The sequence below is a fragment of the Paroedura picta genome, chromosome 10 (genome assembly GCF_049243985.1).
Source record: "Paroedura picta isolate Pp20150507F chromosome 10, Ppicta_v3.0, whole genome shotgun sequence".
Lineage (NCBI taxonomy): Eukaryota > Metazoa > Chordata > Lepidosauria > Squamata > Gekkonidae > Paroedura > Paroedura picta.
Genome location: NC_135378.1, coordinates 53,377,107 through 53,401,114, shown reverse-complemented (window position 1 = coordinate 53,401,114; position 24,008 = coordinate 53,377,107). Strand labels below are relative to the sequence as shown.

Below are 24,008 nucleotides of genomic sequence, written 5' to 3'. Positions count from 1 at the left end.
GGAAAATTATTGTGGGAGGCACCTAAGGAGCAGGTGGGTTCCAGACAATGAAGGGTTTATCACAACATTTAAGCTGCAGTCCTATGCACATCTACACAGAAATACGGCTCACAAAGCAATGGAACTTAAATTTCTGAAACACACACAAGGTTAGGTTGCACAGACTGTTCACCAAAAGATGTTCCCTGGACAGAAAATGAGGTGCAACCTATTAGATCCTGAAACCGGAGTAAGATCTGTGCCTTGCATACTGAACAGAAGTAGGCTGGACGGATTTTATTTATTTTTTTGGCCTCCATCTAAGTAGCATAAACAATGTAAGAATAAAACCATTCTTTATGTTTTGTTGTGGCTAGCACACGAGAATGCCATTAGCAGGAATGAATTATAAAACGGTTGTATGATGGGAAAAGTCACAGAGGCCTTTAAATTGCATTAGTTACAGCTACTGGAATATTTTCAAGCTTATTAATAGCAAGAACATTTTCCATTGTGTCAGATGTGGTTTATAAACTCTTCACATTCTTCAAAATGTCAAGAATATGTGGTTTGCAGCCATGTACCTAATTGTCTCTTGAGCTGCAGTTTTCCATTTGAATAATCAGAACATAAACTTTCATTGCTGGAAAACAGAATTTTCATGGAACGCAAACAAGGAATATTTTCATGGGCCCAGGATTACAGAGCCAATGTGCCATAACTCTGTCGCCACAACATATTTCTTATTTCCGGAAGAAAGACAATACAATACATGGTGATTAGACTTTTTCCCCATTTCTAGAAATTTATTATTTGCAACCTCTAATCCCTTCTCTAGTCAAGAGATTCTGACTTCAGCTGCTCTCTAGACAGAAAGACACAAAGCTTTCCCACATAAACAGAGAACTGCACTTTTCAAACTGTCTTTGTTACCACATTTTTGTTACACTGAGGGACAAATTTTGTATGACTTGCAGTAGAATGTAACTTTGCTTCAGGTTTTGTTTTGTATTTTAATGGAAAGTAGCAATTCTTAATGGAAAGCCAACAGCAAGGAAGATAGCATTCTGGCTATTTTCCACCTAAAACCATGATCTTCCTACCGCTAGCTGATGTGGGATTGTTTTTTCTTCTTTCAAAGGAAAAAAAAAAGCAATTTACATTGATAATTTTGTGTGTGCACACACGTGTGTTAAAAGGGCAGTTGCTTTTTACTAGTTTTAAATATTGCAGCAATGTAAATACATGTCACATTCTGAACAGAAATCATTATGCTGGAAAACACACGGATACCTTAATATCTAATCTATGAAAATTAATGACGAAGCATGTACCAGAAAGCTTTAAAAAAAATTCTATACAAACAGGAGGTCTAAGGTCATGATTAAGGTAAAGGTATCCCCTGTGCAAGCACCGAGTCATGTCTGACCCTTGGGGTGACGCCCTCTAGCGTTTTCATGGCAGACTCAATACAGGGTGGTTTGCCAGTGCCTTCCCCAGTCATTACCGTTTACCCCCCAGCAAGCTGGGTACTCATTTTGCCGACCTCGGAAGGATGGAAGGCTGAGTCAACCTTGAGCCGGTTGCTGGGATCGAACTCCCAGCCACATGGTCAGAGTCAGACAGCATGTCGCTGCCTTACCACTCTGCGCCACAAGAGGCTCAAGGTCATGATTAGAGCTATCCAAAAGTACTATGGCTGCAAACCTAAGATGCTAAATAAAGTGGATATTACTTCTGTGGTAGATTGCATCTCTAATATAAAAGTACAACATATTTTGTACATTTAGCACATTTATACCCTACCTTTCTTATACCTCAAGGTATGTATTCAAAATGTGCAGAATACAATAAACTCCACCCAAACCCCTGTTCCCCCTATGAAGGGTCCCTGCAGATTCCCTCCGCCAATTAAACCACTAGCAAATAAAATGGCTTTGTTGCATCCTGAGTGTACACACACACCAAGCCTGCTCCATAACAGTAAGAGCTACAATGGAAGAAGTACTGGCTCTGGTTGCTGCCAGGGAGGCTACCCAAAGTAGGGTAACAGCTAAGAGATAGCAGCTTGAGGGTATCATGCCCATCCTGCAGATGATCATATGAGAAGAGATCATTCTTTAGATATGTGGGTCCTTGGCCACGAAGGGCTTCAAATCAGTTTGTTTTATGAATGAACCTCCCAGTTCAATTTGGTTCACGATTTGCCCCTGAACCATGTATTTCCCATTCATGCCCATCCTTAGTCTTGGATTCTGCTCCATGCAAGTGACTGGTAAACTGGCTAAAACCTGAAAGCACTAATGTATTTTCTATGGCTTCAGCCTCAGAGCATTATTGTCCTTTGTCATTTTTTCCCTCTAGAAATTCTCAGATTATAGAGAGTTCTTTCTCTTCTATTATTTCTGCTGCTAGAGTTTCAGATGTGTGGGACTGCATGTAGGCATCAGACTAGAAGCCAATATAGAGTAGTATCTGACAGTGTTATACTGGAACTGAACAGACAAAAGATCATTCTTTCAGCATTGAAGTTTCCATTTCTTGGTCTCCCATCCTACCATAGCTTACAGGATTATTGTGAGGGGAAAAAACAAGAATTAAGTATGCTATAACCATCTGATTCTTGGTGGATGGCAAAATTTTTATAAACATTAATAAAATTCATTTTTATAAAAATTAGTAAAACTCCAATAACAAATCATTGAAGGGAAAGTTTCACTGAGACACGGGGAGGAGGCTATATTTGTAATGTACATGTGTTGGCTCTGAATGCCACCAAGTCCAGACATTACACAGATCATAGTACTCTCATGGAAACATGACATGTTTAAATGCACAATTGGTATACTAGCCAATTTGTATTTAACATTACCAGCTCAGCCAGTGTGGATGATAACTACATTTAACCATGATCTGTCTCTGGTACACGCTTTCAGTGTTTCATCCCTGAACAGCATACATCTCAGCCTCTATGCTCTGCTCAAGGTGTGCCTTAGCCTCTATGACATGTTTGTTTAGCCCCCAGGGCAACTGGTTAGCTGCTGGGTGAAAAGAAATGCTCTACTAAGTGGACAACTGGTGTGATCCAACAGCCTCTTCTTAATTCAATACAAGACGTATGGAGCTGAGGCATGTTGTACAGAGTGTTTGCATCAGCGATATTCTACCAGACACAGCTTTGCAGGCAAGCAGAACAAAAACAAAAAGAAATCAGAGCGACAGCCCCACTGCCACCAGTCAAATAACAATTTCCCATTTCATCCCATCCTACTGAACATGTTGGTAGGAGCACTACCATCTTGGACAAACAAGTTTGGATCAAGGCATAAAGTAAGTCTGGATCTAGACAACATCCTAAAAGGAACAAAATAAAGGTAATCTGCCCTTGATCAGAGCACTTTCACCACTAAAATCCTTCTTTAATGGAGACTTTTCCATAATTTTTCTCTAGCTTTCCGAGCAGAGGGTTCCACACTGCCTAAGTACTTCTGCAGCAGTACTTCCGTCTACTACTCTCATACATTTATTTAAAAAAACAAATTGTATTGTGTATACCTTTACAGTTAGATGCTTATTCTGGCAACATGATGCCTTCTTATTCCCAGCTCCTTTTTTCGTCTCTGCTTACTTTGTTTCTAGTTTTAAATAAGAAAACACGTTAAAAGTGTGTCGATTCACAAGAGCTTTGGATAGATTTTCACAGCGACTATGCTAGGCTGTGAACTACGACCTTTTTGTTTTAGAAGCCGGGTGATGTGCTTGATAGTTAATCCCGACCGACCGGCCCCTTTACCTGGGCTAGACAGAGGATGAGACGTTTCTAAAAGGGCAGGTTCGGATGCGCGGCCGCGTTGATGCGAAGCACGCTTTGAAAACACATCACTATTCGGATGGGTTGCGCCTGAGAGGAGGGGGGGGTGGCTTCGTCCTCCTCCTCACGGGACAAGCGGCGAAGGAAGGATGGATGGACGGGCGGGGGGGGGGGGCGGGAACTCACCCTTGCCGCAGCCGGCGCGACTCCCCTGCCTGACGGCTTCTCGGCCCCTGGCAAAGCGCTCGGTCGCTAGGCACTGACGTCACCCCGCGCGTCCCCCTGGTAGCTCACAGAGGGCCCTGGGCGCCCTTCCGGCGCTCTATGGCGGCGGCGCTTCATGGCCTCCCTTTCTCTATGGTGAGCGGCGCCGGCTCCTCCTTTCGGGGCGGCGGCCATTTTGGCCGGGTGGCAGCGGGAGCACGTTGTCTCCGTGTCCAGCTGGGAGCCCCGCGAGTCTCCCTTGGCCCCCCTGCGCGACGGGCGGTTCCTCCCCTCTTCTTCTCTCGCAGTAAGTGGGGCCTGGCTGCGGGCGCCGCGGGGTCTCCTGGGCTCCTCCCGGGCTGCCTCTGCCGGCGGGGCCGCGGGGGACGGGACGGGAGGGGCGCAGTTGCCCCACGGGGGAGGGTCGCGCGGCGCCCTTCGAGCAAGGATGAGAGCCCCTCGCCCCGCGCGGGCATGTCGGGAGGAGGCTCCGTGGCAAGGCCGGGACTGTGGGTGGGTGGGTGGGTGGGTGGGCGGGCGGCGGGCCGGCCTTCGTCCCCGGTCGCCAGAAGCAGAAAGGCCTGTCGGGTGTCACATTTTCTCCCGTTAATCATTTTCCGAGCGAGCGCGTCAATCTAAAGTGGTGGCTATGAGCAGAACTTGTAAAATAGGGGAAAGTATCAGTTGCTGCCTAAATTTTCGTGTTCAGAGATTCTAAAACTGCTTGCAAGGAGTAGGTAGCTACAAAAAATGTTGAAATCTTAGTCTTTTTTACTCTCCAAGTAAACCTGTAATAATAGGACTACGTATTGCTTCCTATACTCCCAGTTTATTAGTTTTGCGTTGGATTTTCTCTCAAAGATAGGATGTCTGTTTAGACTGTTTTTTTTAACTAAAATATTTCCATAATACTGCTGCTATCTGTGGAGTGAAAGAGATGCTGTTGGTGCTGGTAGATTAAGGCGTATTGAAGTATTAGGGCGGTCTATATTTTCCAGATGAATACCTGCAGCTTTATAAGCAAATATTTATTTTTCTCCCTGCCCTTTGCATTGACAGGTATCACAGATCAGGAAAGAGTCCTCATGCTTGTAAAAGACCAGCCATTTTAATCTGTTGTATTGCAAATAGTAATTTTTGGACATGCTCAAAACTTGGGCACAATAGCAACTTGTGTAGTACTGAAAAGTAACAGAAGTGTATCACTTAGTAGTTCTCATGATGCTAAAATATAGTGAAAGAGCACATTATGTTGCTAAAGCTAATCAGGTATAACTAGTGACTAGATGGAGTTCTTTCTGCCAGTTCTGTGGGATGCATGGAACTATCTTGGGTACATGGAAGTGGACCTGTGTGACAGTGGAAATGCTAGCTTGGATTAAAAGAAGGTATATCCATGTCTGGGAAGAGAACTACTTCCTGATTTTGTGTCTGCAAGTTCCATTTCCACAGAAGTGCTGCTTCTTAAAACAGTCCACTGATGATAAGATCAGGCTGCACATTACACCTTCTAACAGGTGCTAATCTCTTGTCTGTCTCCTGGGTCTCTGAGGACAGACATTCTCTGTTCTGCAGAAATGTTATGTGTGCAATATACCAATGTGTTTTACAGAAATAATTGATCAACTGAGCAGTATTCATTAGTTAATCATCCCTGGCCCTTCATTTTCCTCTTTGCACATCTGAAATTTGTATATTTCTTTACAAATGAGTGAATCTCATTGTTGTAAGGTCACTGGAACAGGAAATTCTACTGTCTGTGTTGTGACAGTTTTTTGAAAAAATCTGAATGTGTTTGAGAATTTGTGATCTACTTAATACATATTGTGGTTAGTGGACTCCAGCAATATGAAAGGAGATTTCATACAAGTAGAAGTAATATGTATACTACAGCATATCCTTAACACTTGTAGCAAATCGCAAATTGGAAGAGTTTACCTCTGAGGCAGACCTAATCTGGATATTTAATCTCTTGCAAGAGAGCCTGCTCAGAAATATTAAAGTATTCCTATTGTATTACCATACTAAATGTACTGATTCCTTTCAAAGTGTATTCTTCTGTCTGGACAAAACAGTATCCATCCCACAGTGTTCCTATCTAGCATTAGCATATGTTAATGTCAAATTTTAGTGACCAAAGCACTTTTGGTTAAAACTTTCACTGGAAAATTGAGTATTAGTCTGTTCAATTCTTGTAATTCCTGTTTTTCAGGACAATGCACTTGTGGATAATGAACAGGACAAAAGATGGAAGCTAGGAGTATGCTAGTATTATGTTCACCTTGTAATTTTGTAGCATTGATTTCAGAAACATTCCACGAGGATAATGAGGTAGTTTTTCAAGAGGAGAAAGTGATTGTTGAAAGCATCCTAACTAGAAACTTGTTGCCACTCTTCATTGTTCTGCTATTATGTCGCTTCATTTCTTTCATAACCAGTGTTTTGAATTTTTTTTTGCCAGCGTTTTATATCTGAAATTGAAAATACTTTGGTTTTTATTATATTGCACATAGAAACCAAAAGAAAAGTTCAGTAATAAAAGTGCTTCATGGCTATATAGGGCCATTGGTCCCCAGAAGTCTTGTGTCTTCTGTTATGGTCTTCTAGCTTCCCCCTCTGGCTGTCCTCCCTCTTAAGGTTGCCTGCCTAGCATCTATTAGAGTCCATTAATTTCCGTAATGGTTTGTGTTTTGCGCAAGGGGCTCCCTGAGAAGGTAAAGACAGTGCCATCCTTAGGAGTTTTTAAAAGGCACTGCAAAACAGTGCTAGTGCTTTGAATAGAATTTGGGTCGTAGGCATTTTCTGTGAGGAAATGTTATGGAGGGTTCTAGTTTAGAATTGTAAACTTCCTTGAACTGTCAAGAAAGGTGCAGTTGAAATGTTTTAATAAACAGAAATGACAAGAATTCCAGTAGGATTCATGGCCTGTCATATATAAATATGGTCTGCATTTTAAAGATTAAAGGGGGAAGGAAGGCCTTATCCACAAGGCTAGATTAATGTGAGATAACGCAAATGCTGTTCCATGTGTTTGCTAGAGACTTCGTATAGTATCTAAATGATAGGTTATAGCAGATAATGGATATAAGACATACATTTATTGTTTTGGATAACAATACTGATGAAAAATAGTTGTCAGCTTCATGTGATCAAGCAGTTAAAACATTTACATACCGTATAATTAAGCTCATGAAGCCTGCTAGATTTTCTTTTAATCAGATAATGTGCTGGATATTAAGTCTCCATCCACTCATGCATGAGGTATTTCCATGTGCACTGAGTAACCTGCTCCTTATAGTCCCCACGTTGTACCTTACACTGTTTGTAAGGTCCGTTCATTCTCAGGAGTTGTGTTTTGGAGGCTACAGCAAGATGCGATAGAAAGAGGAGTAGGTATGCAAGGGACCAACCATATAGACTATAATAAAATGTGTGTTGTGTGTGTGTAAGTGTTGTTAAGTCTCTTGTGTATTATGGAGATTTTATGAATGAATGACATCCAAAGCATCCTATCGTTGTCTTGCAAAAAGAGGGCTATGGCTTCCTTCATTGAGTAAATCCATCTCATGCTAGGTCTTCCTTTTTTTCCTGCTGCCTTCAGCATTCCTAGCACTGTCTTTTCCAGTGATTCTTGTCTTCTCATATGTGACCAGCTTCAGTTTAGTCATTTTAGCATCTGTGTAGATTCCAGTCATGATTGGATCTAGACCAGGATTGGTCACAACTGCATTTTTACAGTTTGGTTCATGACTGAACCGCAAACTGATATCTTGGTTCACTAACAGAACTGGTTCATATCAGTGTGAAATGCCTTTTTTCCATTTAAATCCCTACTTTCTGCTCTTTGTGAAAAGAGGCAGCCAGCAGAAAGAGGAGACTTAAATGGCTTTGAGTCATTTAAACCAGACAGCTGGGTGACAGGGAGCAGAAAGCAGGAGTTTAAATGGCTCTGTGCCCTTAAACTTCTGCTTTCTATACAAACTGCCATGTACTGCCTTAAAATTTGTGAAAGTTCATGGTGACTCTTTAGTTTGTGAAGCCATGACCTGGGCATAATCTGTGAGCCAGTTCATTCCCATTCTTAATCTAGACTACAAAAATTATACCGCCAAATATGATTATATATTTTAAAATTAATGATCATGTAATACATGAAGACGAATTCCATTCATTATCAGCATTAGTGGCTGTCTATAAAAATGGGTACTTCAATTAACTTTTGCCCAGTTTTCGGGACCCTCTGGATAAAAGTGCCTTAAATAACATTTCTGCCTCATACCAGACTTTTTCCAGGTTTAACAGAGTGCCCCCTTATTCTATGTTTTCAAGCTTTCTGACTGTTATTACCCTTCTCACCTGTCATTACAGAGACTGAGTGATATGTGTGTATATGATATGATACGTATAGAAAGAGTTTAGAGTCTTTCATAACTAACCAGGCACATTTTCCTTTTACTTACCAGTGAGCCAAGATACCAGAGAGTGCATGTGGAAGACAGGATAGGTAGAGGTACAGAAAGATTATGTCTTTCCAGGCAGTCAGCATGTCATAAAGCCCTGCATGGCTTGGGACTAGAGTGTCTGAAGGACCATCTTCTCCAGTATGTTCCTGCCCAGAAATTAAGATCACAGGAAGAGGCCCTGCTGACTGCCCCATCAATCAAAGAAGATTGTTTCGTGGGTACCCAAGAGAGGGCCTTTTCAGTAGAAGCCCCACAATTATGGAACAACTTCCCTACGGAGATGTGCCTCATTCCCTCATTTTCACTCTTTCAGAGCTGGTTGCTGTTAGACTGCATTTAGCTAAATTTATTAGCTGTACTGAATTGGTTAAGATTGCATTTGGTTTAAGTCCTGAGCTGTGATTCTAAATCTTGGTTTTTATGTTCTTAATAAAATAATTTATAATAATTTATAATTGTATTGTATGTGTCTTATCTGTGCTGTAATGTACCTTGAGCTCTGTAAGGAAGAAAGGCAGCTAACCAAACTAGATATTATGGATATTAAAAACTAGATATTATGGAATACTAAAGAGAAACAGTTTGGTTCTAGTATTGCTGATGAGTACAGTCTGCAGAATAAGTATGCAATTCGCTGAGCTGGCCCTGGGAAGTGTAACCTCAAAACATGGGCATAGAGATAGAAATTAAAAATTGTAATCTATCCCCTCTTCAGGCACACACAAACATGGGCTGTAGTATTTCTTTGCTCTCATTAATCTTGGATTATTTTCTTTGTTTATGTCTAGAATTTGAGTTTTCCTTCTAATTTTGGAACCTTTAGTCTGGAAATAAACATAAATCTAAATTCCTCATTATGGCTGATAAACTGACAAGAATTGCTATTGTCAACCATGACAAGTGTAAGCCAAAGAAATGCCGCCAGGAATGCAAGAAAAGCTGCCCTGTGGTTCGAATGGGTAAGAAACCTAAAGAAGTTTTATATAAACTCAGTTATAAGTATGTAAAATGAGAATCCAAAAACCCATTTTGACTACATATTCTTAGGCCTGTTTTTGCATACGTAATGGTGATAGAGTGGCTGCCAACAATGGGTCCCAATTTTAAATATTCCTTTGGATAAAAATACCTCCATGCAAATAAAAAAATATACCAAAGGAAATGTATATCTCTTCTTTGCTTGCTCTACCTGATTTCTATTTTCAGAGAAATCTAACATTCCAAAGTCTGATCCTTCACTTGCAGCCTGCCCATGGGCTGTTCTGTCAATCACATCAACATTCCACTCTTTCTCTCCCCCACCCCCACCTTCTACATGTATAAATCCATCCTTCCACAATGGAGTCATTTAATATTGATGTCCTTTGCCATCATTTATCATTTGCCACTGTTGATTTTTAATTTCTGAATCAGCAGAGCCTAATCACAGCCATATCATAAGGGTTCAGGAGCTTAGGGTTAGGGCTTTTGAATGACTTAATGACAAATGTATGGCTCTGTGTTTAACATTAATATTATTTTTCACCAGGGAAACTGTGCATAGAAGTAACATCACAGTGCAAAATTGCATGGATTTCTGAAACACTATGTATTGGTTGTGGTATTTGCATTAAGGTAAAGATTCTAATAACTGATCTAACTTTTAAAGTTATACATAACATTGGGGCTATTGGGACTTCACCTGCTTTCCTTCTTGTCTTCCCTGGGCAAGGGTTAGCCTTTCCCCGGCTCCTGCATGTTCAGATAAGCATAGCCCAAGGCCTATTCCTGATATGACCATGTTGGGTAGTAGGGAGAACCTTCAGAGCAGCAGTATTGTTTTGATTTAGAGGTGAAAAGATACCCTATTACTCTTTGGTGTAAATGAATCCTGCTCTTCAAATAAATTCATTTCAACTTTACCTTTTATATGAATTATATGTTTTTACTGTTTCATTATTAGGAAATTCTATCCTCTTCACTAACACAGTTGGTGTTGTCTTAATTGTCTCGAAGCTGAAACTTTTTTATGTCTCATAAAATCCTGATGAAAGCAGCTGGACATAAATGTGTGTTTAGCAATGCAATCCTTTGCAGAGATACTCTAATCCAGGGGTGGCCAAACGGTAACTCTCCAGATATCCATGGTCTACAGTTCCCATGAGTACCTGCCAACAACATGCTAGCACAGGCTCATGGGAATTGCAGTCCATGGACATTTGGAGAACCACAATTTGGTCATCCCTATCTAATCTGAACCCACTGGAATAATTATTTGTTGGATTTCACTCGAGGTGTGCTTAGGACTGAGTTTTGGTAAAGGGATGAAAAATGCTCTGAACATCTTACTTTGGAAATTAATTTGGAAATAATATAAAGTGAATATATGTCACATCCAGATATATCTTTCTGATAGTAAATTAGTTAAAGAAATTGTGTTATACTGTATTAGACTTCCATGTCTTACAGTGCAGTTTACTAAAGTCATTTTCTTTGTGTAACAGAAATGTCCTTTTGGAGCCTTGTCAATTGTTAACTTACCAAGCAACTTGGAGAGAGAAACAACACACCGATATTGTGCCAATGCCTTCAAACTTCACAGGTACCAAATTTAATCTCATGGGAATGTTTGTGCCTCTAGTAGTCCCTACGTGTTTGTTGCTGGGTGTAGAATAGGGTCCCCAACTTTTTTCAGCCTGCACACACAGCTGAAATTTTAGAGAAGGTTATAAACGCCACCCCAGAATGACTGCCTGAGTCTGTCAAACCCAAAATGGTTGGAAGTGGAATGCGGGAAGTGGAGCCAAATGCAGTACTTCTGAACTCACATTGCAAAAGAATCACATAAGGGTAATTCTTAAAAATGAAGGAAATCCTGAGGGGAGTGGGAGAAAGGGAAATAACGAAGGAGCGTGTGAATGGAGAATGGGCCCATACACTTACTAAGGAAAAACCAGGTGCTTGCCTGTCCTTTTGATCCTCTGGTTTCTGCAGCTGCTGTTGCAGCCATGGGAAGCTCTTTCCTTTGAGAGCAGCCAGTAATAAGCCCTGCTTTATAGTCGCCCCACCTACTTTCTGAAAAACTTGACAGGTGCCATGGCACCATATGGCACTACATTGGAGATAGGGCAGAATTTTTAAAAGAAGGCTTAGCTTGACTGAAATTCCTTGACTGGAGAAGATGCCTTATAAAAATAGGTAAAGCTTTGGACTGGTTTGTATGAGAGCATTGCTTTGCATTCCAATTTCATTAGTAAACATGTCATGTTGACGATGAAAGATGAAAACTTATTGAATAAGAGTGACTATATTATGTCCTGCTCTTTGTGTTGTGTCCATTTTCTGTTGCATTTTCTGTTGCGTTTAGGTTGCCTATTCCACGTCCAGGAGAAGTGCTGGGATTAGTTGGAACTAATGGTATTGGAAAGTCAACTGCCTTGAAGATCCTGGCAGGAAAACAGAAGCCAAACCTTGGGAAGTATGATGTAGGTATTGCAAATAAGTTGTGACATGCAGTACGATCACTTGAGTGTCTTATAGTTTGCATTTTTTAGTTCTTATGCAGATCAAAACCAGTACAGCTTTCTAAGCTAGTAGTAATATTTGACTTCCAATACTAATCCTTTTAAGTATTGGAAAAAAGCCATAGCAATGTGCAAGGAAATTTCGCTTTCAAGTGCTTCAGTTTCAGTATATTTTTTTATTACAGCCATTATCCAAAAGCTATCTCTTACCCTGTACATCTACACGCATGCACACAAATGGATTCTTGGCTGTTGGAATGTTAACTATGACTTACTTATAGCAGGTGGGAGAGGGACAGTGTTATAGAGCACATCATAGAGTGCTCAGAACCAGATCTTCCATTTCCTGCTACCATTTCACGCCTTACCACCATGCATTAGGTTAAATTCATGGAATGTCATGTGCAGCATCTTGGTTTTTATGACGAATAGGGGTTGGATCCAGCCAGCTTTTCTCCTTGACCACCAAAAAGGCTATATTAGAGATCATGGGGCCTGCCTGGATGAAAACTATTTAGGACAAAAGATGTAATAGATTGGATGGGATTAAGAGGGGAAATTGGCAGGATGTGGCTGTAGCTACAGAGTATTTTATTTCAAAATGTTTATCATGCTTGGTAAAATACTAAATTCATACCTTAGTGCTCATATTTTAATTGTTAAAAGCTAGATATCCATGAAATAATATATTAGCAAGCATTGGTACTGCCGTATTATTTAGTCTGATGATGATGATGATTTAATGTTCATGTTTAAGTTTTTCTAGAAGAATCAGGTTTTCAATGGGAAGATGCAGAGTGACTCTTCCTAACTGTACTCTGTAAAGCATAGATGACCTAATTTGGCTCTTTGAAGATATTCCTTCTGTAGTTTTCTTTAAGTATGCCTTCTAAAAAGATTAGTTGGTGAGTCTTTGAATTGAGAATTACAGTGGAAGAATTTAGGGAAGATATAGCAGCAGAAACCAAATAAATCTGGCCACAAGAACTCCAGTCACTCCCTGCCCGTTCACTCGCCCTTGCAAAAAGCCATTGGCTCAGTATGTCATTGTGCTGAAACATGTATTTGTGTGTCTCAGTCCTTGTTTGAAATCCTTCTGTATAGGACCCACCTGACTGGCAGGAAATCTTGACTTACTTTCGAGGATCTGAACTGCAAAACTACTTCACAAAGATCCTGGAAGATGACCTCAAGGCCATAATTAAACCTCAGTACGTGGACCAGATTCCTAAAGCTGCTAAAGTGAGTAAAGTGAATGGCGGGGCTGGGGCTGGGGCTGGGGCTGGGGCTGGGGGGGAGGGGGGAGGGAGGCAGGTTTTTAATAATCTTCAAGCAATTAACATTCTTAAAATAGTTAGGAGTAGGCTAATATTTCAATATTTTCAATATATCTGAAATGGTGGCTTAAAAGGCCTGAACGTTACCTTATTATAACAGGGAACTGTGGGCTCTATATTGGACCGGAAGGATGAGACTGGAACACAGGTTACTGTTTGTCAGCAACTTGGTAAGTGATATTTTTTTTGCAAGGTACTGGAATACACACTTCAGTAACTTTACTGAATTTTTAGAACATGCTATGTTTCTCACAAGCTGCATTGTGTAATTTAAAAAATCACTTTGGCTATTAGCCAATAATAACAATGATTGGTTTTGGTTTTTAGACCTTAACGAGTACCTCTCTGCATTCATTTGCAGCCACATTAATTTTGAGACCTGTATATTTTTAATAGCAACAGAGTCCAAGATCGCACACTAATCATAAGAGACAATTAACAATTTATACAATAAATAACTTATCTTCCATTTGGCTCACACTCTGAGGTATGCTATGCTTCTTAATCTAAATGCCAAGGAGGAACTTCAGCATTCACTTCCTTGCTGGCAGAAGAATGTGTTTAACTTCAGCCAAAGTTTGTGCAGGTGAAATTCAAATACATAAAGGTCACCTGAATTGGGTAGTTTACTGCTTGTAAAATGTTCAGTGTAAACTGCCCTGAGCCTCAGGGGAGAGCAGTATATAAATGTAATGAATAAATAAAATGTGTGGCACATGGACTGTTGTGCATTTCTATGTGCCAAATGTTAAACATCTTTGCAGATTTGACACATCTTAAGGAGCGAAATGTTGAAGATCTGTCAGGAGGAGAACTTCAAAGATTTGCCTGTGCTGTGGTTTGCATTCAAAAAGCTGATATGTATGTATGAAATTGATCATTTCAGTAAATTCTCTGCTATTAGAAATTTCCCCTGTGGTTAGAATGGATAGAATTTTTACCTGTCACTGTGGAACTGTGAGTGTGAGGATAGAGCCAGCTGATGGCTTGGGTTTTTTACTTATTCTGCCATGCAGGCCAGACAGTTTTGCACCATAAGGTGTAATTAGTCTGAATGTTGTTTCTGTAACATTGAGTCACAGTCCCCACCTTTTTGGGAGCATCACATTCCAACTTTGCTTTGAAGTATCTTGTTGCCCTTAGGATAAAGAAACTGTGACTGGAGGTTTCAGTATTGGCAAATATCCATCTTTAAATCTAAAAAAAAATTGGCAACCTCCTTTGCATGCCATAAAACTTTTTATATTTTATTAAAAACTGATGAAGTTTTGACGTGAGAGTATTGAAAATAGTACTGGTGAGCATGTCTTACATCACTTACATGAGGGATGCTAATCTAGGAGATTGCTCAGTTGTGTGGGACAGTATTTGCCAGTCAACTCATCCTCTTTATGCATGCTCAGACTTGTTAACAAAGATGGTGTTGCAAAGTAGAAATGGCTTTATAGTTGCAGGTAGTAAGTGTTTAGGTAATAAGAAGCCATCAGCCCCAGTAAGCTGGGCTCATAAAGCAAAACAGTATTTTTGAACGTTTACAAAATAGCAGTGTAGTGAAACTTGTACAAAATTGGCATGTCTCACTGTTTTTGCATGTAGCTTCCTGCTAAGATGTTATCTACTAATTGAAGGACAGTTGTAACAACTTCCAAAAGATTTCAGTTGCCCTATGAATCAAATTAGGAGTGTTTTCTACTATTGCATGCCTAAAATTTGGTATGGTCAGATTTTACAGCTTGGCAGGCTGAGCTTCCATTGGCAGTCCCTGCCTAAATAAGAGCCCAAATTAAAAGGGGAAATTTTGCTACTATTGAATGTTAGTGTTTTTTAGGGAAGATTTAACATGTTATTGTGTTTTGATCCTTGGTAAAGCTTCATGTTTGATGAGCCTTCCAGCTACCTAGATGTGAAGCAACGTCTGAAGGCTGCCATTACTATTCGATCACTAATAAATCCTGACAGGTAAGTACTGTATGAGCCTAGGTTTTCTTTAAACCAAAGTAATAAGGTAGGGGGGAATGTATATCTACACATCTTCTCAACAAGTAAAATTTCTGGGCATTTTGGGACTTCAAGGATAACAAATTTGGGGAGAAATTTACAAATTAAGAAAAAAATAAATCTGAACAGACTACTGAAAAATCACCATTGCATGCAGTGTTAAAGTAGCAGTAGTCAAAAATAACTCCATGAAATCTGCATCTTGTCATAAACAATAAATGATCTTCCTTGCATAATAACCATATACAGTTACATATCTAATCAAGATCAGTAGTTTCCAACTGACTGCAATTTTACGTGAGCTTGTTCCTTGATTTAGTTTGTATTTTTCAACATAATCCAATCTCTGTGATGCAGAAATTACCCAATACTTTGTATAATTGCTTCAAGGGTGTTGTTGTTGTTGTTATGTGCGAAGTCGTGTCCGACCCATCGCGACCCCATGGACAATGATCCTCCAGGCCTTCCTGTCCTCTACCATTCCCCGGAGTCCATTTAAGTTTGCACCTACTGCTTCAGTGACTCCATCCATCCACCTCATTCTCTGTCGTCCCCTTCTTCTTTTGCCCTCGATCTCTCCCAGCATTAGGCTCTTCTCCAGGGAGTCCTTCCTTCTCATGAGGTGGCCAAAATATTTGAGTTTCATCTTCAGTTCAAGGGTGTAAGGGCAGGCAAACAGTATTTTAAAGACTTGTCGTGTACATTTAATCATTTAAAAATGTCTAATTATTTCATTGTGTGAAGTGGGGATGTACATGTTTCAGTAAAAGAAGACTGGAGGAACTTAGAATGCTGCCAGTTTGCCGCATCATGCTGAGAATGTATTGTGATCACATTAAATTGATAGTATCAGTGCTGGTATTAAAATATTAGTAGTAAAACATTGCTTACATGTTTGTCAAACATTTTTGCTTGAAATGGGTAAAAGATGAGGAAGTTAATTTATTCATCTGTAGATCAGGGGTCTTTTTTTGAGCCTGCAGGTACCTTTGGAATTTTGATACAGAGTGGTGGGAGCAGCCACAATATGGCTGCCATAGAAGGAGGAGCTAACCACATGCATATACACACATACACAGGAAGCCCAAATACGGGGGCCAAAATAAATAAGACACACTGAGAAAAAGAATAAAAGCAACATTGTCTTAATCTGCACAGCATGTCAAATCTTCAGCCAGTGAGAGACCCTGCTAGACAGGAATACCACGTGGTCCCAGCCACTTTCTAAAAACATTTGGACGGCACTAGGAAAGTTGTTAGTGAGTTCTATGGTGCCCACAGGAACCACACTGAGTACCCCTGCTCCAAATATTTTGAGTATTTGAAGCTGAAATAAAATTTGTATTGTGTTCCAGATACATTATTGTTGTGGAGCACGACTTGAGTGTGCTGGATTATCTCTCTGATTTCATCTGCTGCTTATATGGTGTGCCAAGTGCTTATGGAGTCGTTACCATGCCTTTCAGTGTAAGAGAAGGTAACTATTTTTTTCTTTTTCTGCTGCATTGCGCTCTATGAATAGTGTGTGTGTGTATATATATATATATATATATATACACATATATATATACACACATATATACATATATATATACATATATATACATATATACATATATATATACATATATACATATATATATATACATATATATACATATATATACATATATATATACATATATATATATATACACACACACACACATATACATATATATTACCGTTACTATTGATAACAATTATTTGAAAGAGCAAAGCACGTTGTAGATTCTTTGTGACATGCTGCACAATAAAATAAAATTATAGTAGACAATTACTGGCTTGAATGACTTTGGATCTTCCTCTCTATGGTATGATGTGTCTTCGTCTTCCCTCTGTGGTATGTTCTGTCTTTATACTATCTAGATAGGCTGCAGTTTGTGGAACAGGGTTTTAATAATTTCCTTTTATTGTGGTCATCTCCTAACCTTAGATGGAGATTTTTTTTCAATGTGTCATGCTATAATGGACCTCTTCACTAATATCTCACCGTCATTCTTCAGTAATCTTATTAAATTTGGCACTCGTATTTGGAACTAATTTATTTACAAATACGGGCTTTCTTTCACAGGCATAAATATATTCTTGGATGGCTACGTTCCCACAGAGAATCTAAGGTTCCGAGATGCATCTCTAGTTTTCAAAGTGGCAGAGACAGCTAATGAAGAAGAAGTTAAGAAGATGTGTATGTATAAATATCCTGGAATGAGAAAAAAGATGGGAGAATTTGAGCTGTCCATTGTTGCAGGAGAATTCACTGACTCTGAGATCATGGTCATGCTGGGGGAAAATGGTGAGTGCAGACTCAGTATTATGGTTGTTCAGGTTTACCTGCTAAAAGTGTGTCAGGGGTCTGCTTCTAACTAGTTTTGTCCATGTCCCTTATACCTGGGGATGGGCATGAACCAGTTCACAAGTCAAGTTCTATACGGACTTGTGTCAGTTCATTGCCCCAAAATCAGTGTCTGGGGAAAGCGCCTTCCCTGAACATTTACTGGACTTTTATTGAAACATGATAGCAGACCTGTCCGGCTGTTAAGTTGAAATAGCTGTGAGCCATTTAAACTTAACAGCAAGGCAGGTCCACTGTCAGCAGTTAGGTTTAAATGACTGCAAGCCATTAAACTTGTCACCTTTGCTCCCCCACCCACCACTTCAAAGCAAGAGAAGTGAAACAGGAGAACCAAACTCACTGGTTCAGTTTGGATGGAAGCCTTGTGGCTTAGGTCTGGGTTTGGTTTGGGGACTGCCCCAAACCAAATCAGTTTTTTTAGGCTTGTGCCCATCCTTTGTTATATCTAGTCCCAAATAATGCTTACTCCTCAAAATTCCCACAAGTAATAGAAATGGGGCATGCAGAGACTTATTGCTAATACTGGTATGTCAATGTTCCAGTGGACAACAACCGGGCATATGGATTGAAAATCAGTATTCTGAAGAGAAAGGGGTGATGCTAGTGGTGAATTTTATTTAAATGCCCCTTCCTTTCTAATTTATTCTGCTGTTTGAAGACTCATTGAAACCAAGATCCCTCTCAGATAAAGTTGCCAGTCTTCTCCGGTCAGACCAAACTTTGAATTATATAACACCACACCATTCCTTAGTACTTTGTGAACTGCAGTAAGTAAATGGAGAACAATCGTATTGTGCATCAGAATATCTGTATTCCCTCATCTGTGTACACTTGGTTGATGTCTAAGGTGGTGATATAGTACATAAGGAAAACACTGGCTTTTGAAGACATAGGCAGGTCCCCCTAGCTGTAGAGTTGTCACTCATTTTAAATATTGATTGAATTGAATTGAAAGTAAATGCATCATGAGCACTGCAATGATACACACTCTGTCTCTTGCCCTGGCCAGAGGCACATAAGCAGCCATATTTTGCACCAGTTGAAATTCTACAATAGTCACCCTTAGTAGTCTCATGCAGCACATGAAAATAAACTAGCAGTACAGCATTTCATCATAAATGTCAACATTTTTTTTTAATTGCTGAGCAGCTAGTCATCATCTTTGCTCTCTTAGTAAGAGATTTTAAAATCTAACACTTGGCAGGATTTCTTTTAACTTTTGATGTAATCACTGTGTTTTTAAAAATCCAGAGAAAATGCAGTTCTGTAATAGCTTTGATTATATGCAGATCTCTGTATTTAGGCTAGCCATATATTAGCCAATATTAAGAGTATTTTCATTTTTTATCTTTTAGGAACTGGCAAAACTACATTCATTCGCATGCTTGCGGGGAGACTTACACCAGATGATAAAAGTAATGCGTTTCAATTAATATACTGTTTGAAACATTGGATTCATTTGTTTTAACCATGGCTACATGCAGGCATTCTCTCTCTATCTCTCCCTTTATCTCTCTCACAGGTGAAGTACCAGTTTTAAATGTTAGTTACAAGCCACAGAAGATCAGCCCTAAGTCTACAGTAAGTGTTGATGTTTTGATTTTTTTCTTTCTAGGCATTAAGAAAAGAAATGGCATAACCAGTGTTACAGTAAACTACATGTAAGCTTCTTATTTGAACAGGGAAGTGTACGCCAGTTGCTTCATGAAAAGATTCGAGATGCCTATACACACCCACAATTTGTGACTGACGTAATGAAGCCTCTCCAAATAGAAAATATCATTGATCAAGAGGTATGGTTCATTGCATATTTGCTCCATTTTTTTCCGCTTGTTCTTAAAACAGCAAGTGAACATTGCCTCTAACTTTGCCTTTGATAGGTTCAAACGTTGTCTGGTGGTGAGCTACAGCGGGTCGCTCTTGCTCTCTGTCTTGGGAAGCCTGCTGACGTCTACCTGATTGATGAACCTTCTGCATACCTGGACTCAGAACAACGTTTGATGGCTGCTAGAGTTATCAAACGGTAAGCTGGGCAGTCCCACGGCAAGGAAATTGCTTGCCTGATTTGATTTTTGGCGCATTCTTTGTAAAGAAACAAAAGTCATTTCAAAAGCCTCATTAATTTACTTTCCTGTGTTTCAGTTTCATTCTTCACGCTAAAAAAACAGCCTTTGTTGTGGAACATGACTTCATTATGGCTACCTACCTAGCAGATCGCGTTATTGTCTTTGATGGCATTCCGTCTAAGAGCACAGTGGCAAACAGGTAAAAAGGAATACGGACAGCAAAGGATGAAACATTGCTGTCATGCATATGTTAGTCTTGTAGTTGTGTGATTGGCTTCCACATTCTCCAGATAGTTCAGGGAACAGCCATTATCATTCTGTATGTTTCGTTTGCAACTAGAAGATGGGTTGGCACACATGGTGTGTTTTTTCTAATGGAAAGATTGCAGCTAGCAAAGTATGATATAGTCACATTCTATTGTGATTTGGTTGAAATAATTACAGGAACTGTCATTGGAGGAATTTCATAGAATTATGGAGTTGGAAGGGGCAATTAGTCCAACCCCCTGCACAATGCAGGTGCATTATCATTAAAGCTTTAGACATACAATGACCATTAGAGGCAGTCTAGAAAATACTGTGTAATCATTATCCTTAACTTAGCATAAAGTTTGAGGCTAGTGGCTAGTGAAGTTTAATTCTGGATATAAGCTTTCGTGGGTGTGCACACACATCAGATACCATCAGAGCTACCCACCTCAGTCTAACTCAGCATATTAGTCAGTCAGCTATCAACCATAGTTTGTGCGATGGTACAATTGTAAAGAACGCACTTGAGATTTACCTCTTTTTTACAAGAATTAGTGGAACATTTGAATAATGATTTTAAGATTCCAGTATTCTAGTGTTAGTCAAGATTAAAATATGAAAATATGTGAACTTTTATAATTGATGACATTTGTGAAAATATCCATCCTAACAATATAATGGAATTGATGTCTGGTACTGGTGGAAATTTTTATGAAACTGAAAATCTGGTTCTTTGTATAATACCTGCTCGAAGCCAATTATGTATATTTGACATCCATTTTACGGTGCTATTGTTCAGGAACACTGCCTTGGATTACTGTAAAACTCTGACTGAAAGAATCCTCTCGCATGAACTGATGTACAGAATTAAATTACTAGTGGCATAGTAATTAAATTACTAAATGGCATTGAGAATTAAAACTGTAGAGGCTTTCATATAATCACAAGTCAGTTGATAATACTGGAAAAGTAATATGTATGTTTGACTTCTTTACAGTCCTCAGACTCTCTTGGCCGGCATGAATAAATTTCTGTCTCAGCTTGAGATTACTTTCAGAAGAGATCCAAACAATTACAGACCAAGAATAAACAAGCTCAATTCAATCAAGGTAAGAATAGCAAGCATTGCTAATTCTAAGATGAGTTACTTTCTACCTTTCCCAACAGAAAAAGCCTATGGTCTTGGATCCAGAATATGTTGCTATTCTGTTAGCACAACAGTAGTAGCTCCCCTAATGGAATGCCTCTTCTATTTAGAGAGGAGGTTTCCTGATAAGTCTTCCCTACCTCCTGCAGACTTCCAATTTTTCTTCCTTACTGTTCCTTTAGGTTCCCTGAACTACAAGAGCACAATTTCAATTGGCACTGAAAGCCACCGGGGGGGGGGGAGCTCTTGTGCTGCTATGGATACATTTATCAGTATTCAACATTTGCTAACTTCTTCTCTTTTCTAGGATGTGGAACAGAAGAAAAGTGGAAACTACTTTTTCTTGGATGATTAAATGAAATGTTAATCAGTTTATAAAACTGAAATATTTGTTATATGAAATGCAATCAGGTTTTAAAATACCGCGCTCATTCCAGAGATAAAAAATAGTGGTACGGTCATGCAACAGCCACCACCCCCAGCCGCAAAGACAAGGCCATCTTTTGGATGTAACATTTCAAAGCAGTGACAGCTACCATTATCATCCCAAGGGACAATGTGCTTTTTCACAACTTGGGGAGATTTGGGTTCAGATGTAACTTATTAATGTACCAAATGCTGACATGTTTCCAATTTCCAGTCTTTCAGCTGTTTTCTGTAAAAGATGGTTTACAAAAAAAAATGTCAAAATATAGAGATTGCTATTTTAAAAAAAATTGATTCTCTCAGACCGAGGGTTTCATAAATAAATGTCCACCTAAGCCTGGAGTTGTTGATGAGCCTGATTATTGCAGTTCAAATAAGTTGCAGTCTGCCTTCCAGGATGAGATTTCTGGCAAGTGGATATTTTCTCTCTGCCCTTCTTCAGGCTGACTTTCCTCACTTGATCTTGGTTTGTATGGCTATTGAATACATCAGGGGTGGCCAAACTGTGGTTCTCCAGATGGCCAGGGGCTCATAGTAATTGTAGTCCATGAACATCTGGAAAGCCCGTTTGGCCATTCCTGCAGTAGAAGAAGAGTTGGTTCTTATATGCCGCTTTTCCCTACCCGAAGGAGGCTCAAAGCGGCTTACAGTCGCCTTCCGATTCCTCTCCCCACAACAGACACCCTTTGGGGTGGGTGAGGCTGAGAGAGCCCTGATATCACTGCTCGGTCAGAACAGTTTTATCAGTGCCGTGGTGAGCCCAAGGTCACCCAGCTGGTTGCATGTGGGGGAGTGCAGAATCGAACCCGGCATGCCAGATTAGAAGTCCGCACTTCTAACCACTACACCAAACTGGCTCTCGAATAACTCCAGAAATGTAATTAATGTTTTAACAGATGGCACTGCTGTTAAATTTTGTCATTGATGGAAGAGCTAGGAGTCTATTAGTTGAAAGTAGTCATTTGATACACACAAGTTGAAACCAGGATTCTTTAGGTTTAAGCATACCGTGCTGCAAATTTCTGCTTTCAAGATTTAGACGTCGGTAAAATGAGTACCCAGCTTGCTGCTGGGGGGTAAAACGGTAATGACTGGGGAAGGCACTAGCAAACCATCCTGTATTGAGTCTGCCATGAAAACGCTAGAGGGCGTCACCCCAAGGGTCAGACATGACTCGGTGCTTGCACAGGGGATACCTTTACCTTTTAGTAGGTTAGCAGGAGGAAGGGGAGTGTCTCCTTTTCTATTCATTCACTTGTGCAAGGAAAGCCCTCTGCAATATTCTGTGGTGTGAGCCAGGTAAAGCACTTAACATTTCAGGTTGAATGGAGATCTTTCCTGATTTAATCTGCAGTTTATTATTCTTCTGCCATTTTATCACTTTTCAACATATTACTGAGATCAGTCCAATCAGGGGATTTTATTATGCTTTACTCCTAACCCTGCTGGCTTCTTTGCTTAACCACTCACCAGACAATCAAGCAGCCTGATCTCACTACCAAAATTGCTTAGGAACCAATGAGATTGAGATGTTCCTTAAAACTTGAGGTGCCAATCCCGTCTTTTCAAGTCAAATTCTGACTTGGTGTGACTTAAAACAAAACCTAAACTGAAGTCTTCCATTGAGACACTTTCTACCAGTTTGCATGGAATAGTTTCTGTATTCTCTTGGATTCATTCATACAAATTAACTTTTAGCTGACTTTCAGTCAAGTCAGAATTCAAATGTGAAGTTGTTAATTCAGATGCTGCCTGCTTCCCGTGGGATTCGAATATGATGTACAGTCCAGTTCATTTCTGAGTTATGGAAATAACCTATTAAATTATTATGTTGTCACTTACGTTTTATTTAAACATTTAGGCCTGACTTGCATACCGAATAAGGCAGAATGGTAAGGTCGGCATCTTTTAAGGTTTACCTTTCTCAGTGCTTCCCTATACAAAAGCCTCCCTGTGGGCTGGTTTTGTTTGAAACTAGAATTTATCAGTTGCAGTTTAATGTCATGCAATCCATTTTATACTCTGTCCCAGCAGAGAGTTGGTCCTTCAGTGGAAGATATATTCATGCTTAGGCAAAAACAGACTGCACAGGCCTTCAACGAAGTAAAAAACTTTAAAAGTGTGTGTGGGGGGAAGCAACTAGTTCAGAGTTCCTAATGTAGAGCCCACTGGTTGCCTTTACATCCCACTGTTTACTAGAAAAAGGATACCATAAAAAGGACCAGTGGACCAGCTGTAGCAGCCCACTCCGCCCCATTGTCTTGTGTATATTTCAATCTCTTCTTGCTGTGAAGTCAGTGTCATGTATGTTTTCCTCTGCTTCAGTGTTCCAAAGGACCCACACCTCAATTACCATAGTAGGCATGGCTTATGCCTGAACTGTTTTCAGGTATTCTCAAGTGCAAGATTTCAGTAACTAGTAATTTCTAT

General features: G+C 39.8%; 2 protein-coding genes across 6 annotated transcripts in view; one reads left to right on the top strand and one right to left on the bottom strand.

The window, feature by feature from the left end:
• The window catches only part of ANAPC10 (anaphase promoting complex subunit 10), a 30,609-nt gene extending 26,494 nt beyond the window's left edge, over positions 1–4,115 (bottom strand). For 2 of the 4 annotated variants that reach the window (XM_077300193.1, XM_077300197.1), the window contains exons 1-2: positions 3,977–4,115; positions 3,535–3,614 (exon numbers count right to left, since the gene is read on the bottom strand). The gene's annotated coding sequence lies outside the window, so the exon portion shown is untranslated. Of the gene's footprint in view, positions 1–3,534; positions 3,615–3,772; positions 3,921–3,976 lie in introns of those variants that run through there. The other 2 variants (XM_077300195.1, XM_077300196.1) reach the window with 2 other exon arrangements.
• On the top strand, positions 4,111–21,920 carry ABCE1 (ATP binding cassette subfamily E member 1). 2 transcript variants are annotated; one of them, XM_077300192.1, is made up of 19 exons: positions 4,157–4,301; positions 6,207–6,325; positions 9,246–9,416; positions 9,986–10,071; positions 10,941–11,038; positions 11,804–11,921; positions 13,065–13,202; positions 13,398–13,467; positions 14,062–14,158; positions 15,167–15,256; positions 16,651–16,772; positions 17,409–17,630; positions 19,046–19,105; positions 19,213–19,271; positions 19,373–19,483; positions 19,571–19,713; positions 19,833–19,955; positions 21,003–21,114; positions 21,460–21,920. In XM_077300192.1, exons 3-19 carry the CDS (start codon positions 9,314–9,316, stop codon positions 21,505–21,507), a joined length of 1,800 nt encoding a protein of 599 aa, XP_077156307.1. In that variant the 5' UTR covers positions 4,157–4,301; positions 6,207–6,325; positions 9,246–9,313; the 3' UTR covers positions 21,508–21,920. The 2 variants fall into 2 exon arrangements, with proteins under 2 accessions (XP_077156306.1, XP_077156307.1); XM_077300191.1 differs by lacking the exon at positions 6,207–6,325 and having other exon boundaries at positions 4,111–4,301.
• The last annotated feature ends 2,088 nt before the right edge of the window (positions 21,921–24,008 follow it).

Bases quoted from the DNA above. Each gene is read 5' to 3' on its own strand.
- ABCE1 (XM_077300191.1), top strand. From the start codon at position 9,314: ATGGCTGATAAACTGACAAGAATTGCTATTGTCAACCATGACAAGTGT. The intron at 11,039-11,803 runs GTACCAAATTTA...TGTTGCGTTTAG, and splicing joins AATGCCTTCAAACTTCACAG to GTTGCCTATTCCACGTCCAG. The intron at 14,159-15,166 runs GTATGTATGAAA...TCCTTGGTAAAG, and splicing joins TGCATTCAAAAAGCTGATAT to CTTCATGTTTGATGAGCCTT.